The 8,696-nt window shown below is 42.7% G+C and overlaps 1 protein-coding gene across 2 annotated transcripts in view; it reads right to left on the bottom strand.

Annotated features, from left to right (window-relative positions):
- Positions 1–4,137: 4,137 nt before the first annotated feature.
- LOC100573356 (tubulin glycylase 3A) overlaps positions 4,138–8,696 on the bottom strand; it is a 7,300-nt gene continuing 2,741 nt past the window's right edge. The window contains exons 1-3 of one of the 2 annotated variants that reach the window (XM_008182024.3): positions 8,274–8,518; positions 7,318–7,679; positions 4,138–5,862 (exon numbers count right to left, since the gene is read on the bottom strand). In XM_008182024.3, coding sequence (XP_008180246.1) covers positions 4,363–5,862; positions 7,318–7,679; positions 8,274–8,310 — 1,899 coding nt within the window. In that variant the 5' untranslated portion in view covers positions 8,311–8,518 and the 3' untranslated portion in view covers positions 4,138–4,362. Of the gene's footprint in view, positions 5,863–7,317; positions 7,680–8,273; positions 8,519–8,696 lie in introns of those variants that run through there. The other variant, XM_003242573.4, reaches the window with a different exon arrangement.

Here is an 8,696-nt window from a genome sequence, read left to right as displayed (position 1 = left end):
AAGTAACTGCAAAGTAAACAGCAAAAAAACCCTGAGTCTTCTGAAGAGTGGTAAGCAACCGAGTTCTACTCAGGCAGTGAGTAACGTTTCCGGTACAGGAACCACAAATTACAAGAACTGACCCAAAGAAGCGGAACTTCGGAGCCTATTACGGACCGGAAAGGGTCCGAAGAAATCGTGCCAGAAGAGTTCTGAATCGGTGAAAGCCGGTAAGAACGGAATTATTCTGGAGAAAAACTTTGGTCACCCGAAGATAACCTCCAGAGTGAGGAGTTGCCTGGTGAAAACCGTTTAACTTTCGGAGAAATCGTCAAAGCCTCCCGAGAAAATCCATTGAAAGCGACGTTCCGGTAAAGAAACCACAGTTCGTTACAATAGACCGGGTAAATAGTTCGGTGACGGAAACATGTTCCGATCAGCTGGACAACAAGTCAGAGAACTCGTTAAGGGTAGAAAATGTTCCGAACAAATGTGAAAATCTTACAAGGTGAGTTACCTTCCAAGAAAAATGTCAAGGACAACATTTCAACTGATACGGATCAAGACAAGTTAACACAAAAGTTGTTAATTTGTCCGGTCACATCTGAAGATTTTTCCGAGGAGTTTATTCCTTATTTAAGGGAAAATTACAAGAGGAAAGACTCAAAGTTAGAGTTGAGAGAACCTTTTTCGGATCTGCGGACCGACGTGTTAGAGTCTCCAACCTTTGCAACAGTGTCAACAGGGAAAACTTAAGTATCGGATGTTCCGTTACCGGCCATAGAACTACAGTTTCCACTCGGGGCAGTGTAGTATTACTGAGTCCCAAGTGGCGAGGACATACGTCAAGCTGTATGTGGCAAAGGAGTTTGGTCGGAGTTTTACAGAAGAACCGGAGATTATCGTTTTTTGGACGGTTTAACCCGAGAAATGACGGAGTTTTCCGAATTCGGAGCCCGGATAGTGGATCTGGAGGTAAGCTTCAGGGCTGCAGTGTTAGACGATTGTTCATCGGAGATGTCTTCCTGGACCATGATTTGCTCGTGGAGCAACAAGTCAATTGGGACTATAGCGGTTGAATAATCCACTTGAGGAAAGAGAGACGTGTTTCTGTGAATTGGAGAAATCCAATAACTTCCAAAGAAGTTGACTTAAAAACCGCAGGTTGACCCGAAGGGGAATACGGTATGCGGGTCAATCAAGTCCTATGCCAATATCTAAAGGTTTTCTGCGGAGAGGTAAGTAGAACTCGGGTGATCGAGCATCAGATCCGTGGTGCGTTTTGTGAACCTAGTATCTCCATGGGCTGGTGCGGTAGTACTCGTGAAGAAAAAAATGGCCCATTCAAGTTTTGCGTAGAATATCGCTGTCTCAACATGCAGATCCTCCGGCGATTCGGCCTGGACCAGGGTCATTCAGTGTAGACTGATCCAGCCTAAGAAAGGGGACAGAAATGTGACATTGCAAGATGTTCGAAAGTGGGAACTAAATGACGTGAACATACGGGAGATAGTTGCCAAATTCTCCGGTGATGGTGCAATGTTCGGTCGTTTTCGGAAATTGTATCAATCTGGGACAAGGTGTAGCACCATTATCCTTGATACATTGCTGAAAAGGCCCAGATCCTGCTAGAAAGGTTCCACGACCATAAAGCAGCGAATGACCCATCATGGTGGAAAGAAACGTACCGGAGCATAGTATGAGTCGTTTCTTTTAAGCCGGTATGCGAGAAACAGTGCGTAACTAGTAACTACGTACGGGTGTGCCACGTCTGTGCGTGTGTAAAACCACTGAATTGTAAACCAGAATATCGTATGTGCATCAAAGTCCCACGTCAACCTTGAGACAACGATTTCGGTAGTAACCGATTGGTACAGTCGCTGGGTTGAGGCTTACCCCTTAGGAAAAGCGACGACCAAATCGATTGTGGATACATTCGAACGGGAGTTGTTCAACGGTTTGGATACCCGAGGGCATTATTGTCAGATAATGGCCTGTAGTTCGTGTCCAAGGTAATGGGAGAGGCACTCAGGAAGTGGGGAGTGGAAGGATAGACGACTCCAATATATCACCCATGCGCCAACCAGGTAGAAAGGAGAAATCAAGAGTTGAAAAAAGGGTTGCGCACCTTACCTGTTGATAAGCCTCATCACATGTGTGATATCTAACTGCTATACGTGTTGTTTCCGTAATAAACAGAAAAAACCGAAACACCGGACAGCCGCCGGCCAAAATTATGTTTGATCAAGACCCCCGGAACCCTACGGCAGAAATCGAAGATTTTCCAGTGGAACCGGATGATGCTTTGTTGGAAGAGGGGGGTGACCCAGAGTTGTCCAACCCCAAAGCCCCCAGAACTCATATACCTTCATAATCCTCGGGAAGAATCATTCTATCAGTAGGGGATTGAGTATATTACAAAGTGCATCCGCAGTCAAGTGTGAAGATGCGAGGTTCGTCCCAAAATGGTTAGTTCCGGTAAAGTTGGGTAAATCACTAGGCACCGAAGTGTTCTTGACGGAGGGTAAACACCCTACTAAATAACATGTTTCAACGATGAAACAAGCTGTAGGACCGTCAGAGTTACTCATCATACCTTGTTTTAGATGGCAGAACGAGCAAACAACCCGACACCTCACCGCAACAACAGGCTATCCCGTGGCATGATTGCTACTCATGTGGAGAAGCTCCGGGGAATGGCCGCGCAGTTCTTGCGGGAAGCCAAGAGGCTGACGGGCGATAGCCCGGTAGACACAGTTGGTGGTTGGTCGGCTGAACGTGTGGTCACTGCTTGAGCTCTGTTCGAGCGAGGGTTCGCTGAGGGACGCAAATCCACGCGAGTGAACACCCCACAGCATGAAGCCATCAGGCCTAGGCCCAGGACTGCCTGGGCAAGTGTCACCTCGCCGAGCGCCGCCGGAATACCAGCACCGTGACGTCCGGGACTGCCGAGGCCGGTTTCAGGGCCAGCAGCCAGTGAAGCAACAGCCAGCCCAGCAACCAGTAGAGCAACCAACCAGTGTAGCATCCGGCCCAGCAACGCATAAACCGGTCACTCCACCAGCCGGCTCCCGGGAACAACAACTGGCCGTGGTAGAGTGGTGGATCCAGCTGTGAAGGTGACCTCCAGGGACCCCCCCCCCCCCTTGGAGCATCACAGTTGCTCGGACGCGTCTCATTGACTCGGGGGGAGTATTTCGTTATCGCAACGTCCCCGGCGTCTCTATTAACATCCACGAGAGCATGACCTACAACCAGTCTGGCCGCCGTTGGTTAGGTTAGTTTGGCACGGCCAACGGTGGACGGCGGTGACAGCTTTTGCCTGACCATCGTCGACGCACCAACACGCTCTCTGTACCAACTACCAATACTACATTGTCTTTAACAGTACCTAATAAAAATGTGTCGAGTCGTGAAACGTTGTTGTCATTATTCATTCTGTTGTATATTGTAGATAGTCGTCACTATTTATTATTTAATATATAATATGCAATATAGGTGGGAATATTTTAAATTGTAAATTATTGACATAGGTCAGGCCAGTGAAGCGATATGTGTTGAGGCAGCAATGATATTTTACTATATAACACCGCCGTACGCGCAGGCACGGGGAGTCCCGTTGTCGCTGAGTGAGTCGGCGAGAACACAGGTACGAGGATCGAACGTGTGAAACGTCGATCGTAGTACGGGCTCGGCGGTCTGAATTCGCCAAGTGTTTAATTTATGTTTGTTTTACAGTTTAATAAAAGTGTTTCCGACCAGTAAAACCCGAGTTGAGTATTATTTCTAAGTCTTTTTTGTCCTTACCTTTGAATATTGGAACAGTGAGGTTTATCACTATGAGGTTTATTACAAACTGAACAGTGCTCTGGTTGTGGCGTCCTAATAGTCGTTCCAATTTAGGAAACGGACGTAAGATCGACTAAACGCATACCAACGTACCTCAAAAGCTAACAGTGCATTAATCTGAATTTATTCTAGAGATAGTCATTAGCTTAGAGTGTACGGAGGTAAGGCATATAGTTGGTTCACCCGTATTGGATACCACAATTCTCAACCGTCTAAAACCTACAAAATCATTAGGAAACAAAGTACCTACATTCAACGCTCAGCTCAGAATCTAAATCTTAAAAAAAAAGCAAAAATAACAAAACACTGTAAAAATTATAAAACAAAATATTATTCCGCATTCTGCAATAGCGCATAAAATTAACAACAAAATAATATTTATAAAAAAGTTACTTCTCAAACAAAACTGAATAGAACTACTTGAACTTTAAATGTATCTCGTTATATAGTTCTGGCGAACCATATGATATTATAATAATCATTTCTAATATTACATTATTAATTTATATTGTACGCAGCAAGCACCGAAGTTCGTCACGAGTTACGTTTCTTATTATTGCGGTTTCGGCGTATGATTGTCTTGCAAATCCTTTGAACGGACACGATTTTTGTCTTGTGCTTGTCCAGCAGCTTTAGACACCGACGGCTTTCATGTGGGTCGCAAAGATCGTAGTTTTTGGCCGACCCGGCAATCAGATACGCATCGTCTGCTGTCGTCGCATCTGTCGCTGCTGCCATCTCCGTCAGTAGATCGGTCGCCAAAGAAGGCGTCTGAAGTTTATCCTGCACGTCGTCCGCGCTAATCATCTCAACATACGTGTGGATGTTGTCGTCATTCCACCAGTGATGATGGTTACAGCCATCCGAGTGGTCACTGCGTGACGCCCGTGTGGTCAAGCGTGGCCGGTGGGTCCTGCTGGCCAGCATTTTGGACGCGGTGAAAAATTGCGGTGCGTACGATCCGGCGCCGGCTGGCATCGGGCACTCATGCACCATGTCGAACATGCCAATCCGGGTAGCCCAACCACGACTTCTATCGACCAGCATCATGCCGACGCCCTGGACTACGCTCCGGGCTACGCGGGTAGCCGCTGGCGCCACCCGGTCGCGTTCTTTGTAGTCGGCGGCTAGACACGGGTCATCCGAGACGATGTCTATCATCCACGGCCATGAGTCTTCACCCAACACAAACGTACCACGAAACAGTTCCAAACAGTTGGGTCGCAGTTTGAGAGAGCCGGATGCTACGGCCGCGGTTACCACCGACACCACGGATCGCCTAACAGCCGAGTAGACGTCGTCGGCGTCTTCACGGTCGCTGACTTTGTCGTTCACCTGTTGCTGCTTTTGTTGTTGCTGCACCTTGTCGATTTTTGTACCTCGCCGCATCCTTGCCCCGAGCTGTTTGAGGCTGCAAATCAGCGCCGTTGACCGCACCATCCCGTGCAGTCTTCCCGACTTGAGTCGATTGAAATGCCCGGATCTGTCGGAGTTCCGGTACAGCGAGAATCCATGTGGGTACGGTTGCACGGCGCACATCCGGTGCAGCCACACCGTCAGCTTGCCGTCAAGCGTCGATACCATGATCCACGTGTACACGTCCGACTTGACGTTGTCACGCAGTAGCGGCGTCTCTATGTACTTCTGCACGATGCGGTCGTCGTCACCCTCCCGTTTGAAACGATCTAGGATGTCATCGATCTTGTTCAACATCACTGGCCGGTGGTGGCCCACCGTATCCTTGACTATCCAAATATTCTCGTAGCCATCCATCGTCGTCTGTGGCCTCGCCGCCGTCATCTGGTTCACGATCAGTCTACTAGATGCCGTCAGATAGCACAACGCCGCATCCACATCGTCACCCGTCCCTGGCACAGAAAACTTCTTCCAGTCGTGCACGATCATGTAATAGTGTTCGAAAAACATTTCCCAGTCAGCTCCCTTACCCGGAAACGTTGTTGCTTCTAGCGATCTGCCACCCGTTAAGTATTGGTGGCATTTAATCGCGGCGAAATGGAGTGCCGAAAGAGGAGCCTGTAACATTATATGAGATAGAAAAATATACCTATTATCAAAATATTTCAAACAAATAATAGTTAAAAATTAATATTCAAAAAATATACGAAATCACATCTCACACTATTCAGTGTCTGAAGAATGAATACATAGACACTTTTCTAATACGATCGACCGATCGTCAACTTTAAAGGAGGTTTTTTGGTAGCAAATTGAATCTATAGACGAAACTTTTGGTAGGCCAAAATTGAAAATTTTTAATACTTTTTAAATTAATTAGAAAAAATTACAAACATTTGTTAACATTTTAATATTATTGAAATAATTGTTTGGAACGGCATTAGTACAGTATTAGTTACCCAAAAGACCGTCTTTGATTTTTATTTTCTTACTGACAATAGAAAGCTTATCAATTTTTAGGCTAGCTGTAGGTGGATCTATAACGGGCCACTAAAAAAATAACATATAAATGATACACTGCATGCCCGTTCAGCTTATCACTTTCTATCACCAATAAATGTCGATGAAATGATTTTTACTCAGTCAAAAAACTTAAAAATGTATTCCATGTGTTCCTATTGTCGATTCTAGAATAAATCTATTATTAACGAATAAATATTGCTTAAATCAACAATAATTTTTTATGAGCGCTTGAAAATAGAATTTTAACAAATAAGACCACAGAATCTGGTTTTGAGTAAAACATCCTGTTTTTCCCTATAGTTTCATTTTTCCCAATTATGAAAAAACGTAACGGGGGAAAAAATACTTAGTACATAGGTATAGTATATACATACAATTATAATAATTGAATATTAATAATATAATAAATTAAATGTATTAAAGCTCTAAGTGTGGATGTTAACTTCACAAATGTAAATGTTATCAGCAAAAATTAAATTAACCTACCGTAGTAATATAATAGTAAAATAAATAATTACTCTAATAGCAATATGAAAAATATATCAATGTATCATGAAATATACCTACTTATGTAAATAACTTATATAAACTTACTTATGTCTAATAGTTACAAATATAGGCTGACAGATGTTTACGCTCAGAAACGGTTTTCGTATGCAGTGATTTATCATTAAATTCAAATACAGTACCTAACTAAAAACTACATTATTGTATGCGTGGGAGATAAAAATATTTGTATTATAAAGAAATGTGTTAAATAGGAACTGTAAGTACCTATATCTATAAGTGTTATAACACATATATTAAAAATAGTATTGTTGGCTCATGCAGAAAGATAATTTCAGTCTTGGACGAATTGCAGCCCTAGCCAATATAGTTCGTGCCGCAAACGTCACCCGTGAAACAAAAAAATTGAAATGTAGGTATACCCTTCCCGCCTTTGCCTCACAATATGCATACTATATTGGAATATGAAAATTAATAAACAAACCATCTCGAAACAGAAAAACATTAATAGAAGTTATAACTGTGTTTCGAGTAAACTCTCACTTGACCGTTTTTGGCACACATAGCACGATGACCGCCATCCACGAATGCACGCAGTAACGACACGCAAGCGGTTAACGAGTAGTCTGCGACGAAGCTGTCCACGTGTATCCCGTCGGTGCTTGCTGGGTACGCCCTCGGGTAGTGGGCGTCGAACTCGGATTTCCCAGCCAAAGCGTGGCCACACAATTTCAACGCGGCGTTCGCGTTCCTCGGGAACCGGTTGACTATGACGTCCGGGTGTAGTGTCATCCAGTTGACGCCGCCGCTGTTCTCGTCCATCCACACCAGACCGGACTCGTAACGCTTGACGACCGCCTTGACGCGCTCGGCATTGCTGTGTAACGATAATATTACGGTGGAACCTAAACATAGGACACAAACAGATTTAATAAATATGTAAATATTATAATGATAAATCGCACTAAATAAAGCAGTAGTTTTACCGACTCCGAATGAGGACTTATGATAATTAATTTACCTAATAACCAGGGCTGTGAATTTAATGCACTAAAAAACCTAAAAAAATGCATTAAAAATGTCAAAAATATGCAATAAAATATGCACTTAAAATGCAAAATATGCACTTAAAATGCAAAAAAAGAATATAAAATGTCAAAAATTATAGCATAAAATTTATTAAAAATGGTTTTAATTTAATTTTTATATTTATATTAATATTGGTTGCGATAATTTATTCAGTGGTATATTCGCACTTAAAAAAGCTTTACAAAGGTCACTATTAAAACATGAGTTTGACGAAGTTGTGATCAAAGTTTGAAGACATGAAGTTTCTTTATCGTTTTTTTTTTGGACACCTATAATATGTTTGTTACTGGCTACGTGTTGTTGTATTGTAAATTTTTTTTCCGCCGAAACCCTAACTTCACAAACTTTACAGAATAATATTGTACCATCCGTACTAAAAATATCACCGCCAAATGCATTGACGTACTTACGTAATTTTGACGAGAAAAGCGGTTTTGATTTCGGCATTTTACACTTCACTGTACACTCGCGAACGACGAATAGGTACTAAACGATATTATACTGAAATACCTACTAATAACTTAATCTGGAAATTCGTGACTGATATACGATATGCCACAATAACTTATCTAAGTTATCTAGTTGTCTAGCAATTGCCTTATTTTATCGAATCGTTATCTTTACGACTTTACCTAACCCGTATATAGCATGTGACTTGTGTAAAATATTATTTAATAAAATATAAATTTGACATAATATAAACAGCCCGTGTAAAATAAAAAAAAAAAATGTTTCAAACAGTCATTGACGGAATTTGATTAAAAATACTAGAAATGACTAAAATGCAAAATATGACCTAAAAATTAAAAACGTCAAAAATGCAAAATATGCAA

Source organism: Acyrthosiphon pisum, chromosome A2 (genome assembly GCF_005508785.2).
Source record: "Acyrthosiphon pisum isolate AL4f chromosome A2, pea_aphid_22Mar2018_4r6ur, whole genome shotgun sequence".
Classification (NCBI taxonomy): domain Eukaryota; kingdom Metazoa; phylum Arthropoda; class Insecta; order Hemiptera; family Aphididae; genus Acyrthosiphon; species Acyrthosiphon pisum.
The sequence above is the reverse complement of the archived record's forward strand: the minus strand, read 5'-3'. Positions and strand labels throughout refer to the sequence as shown.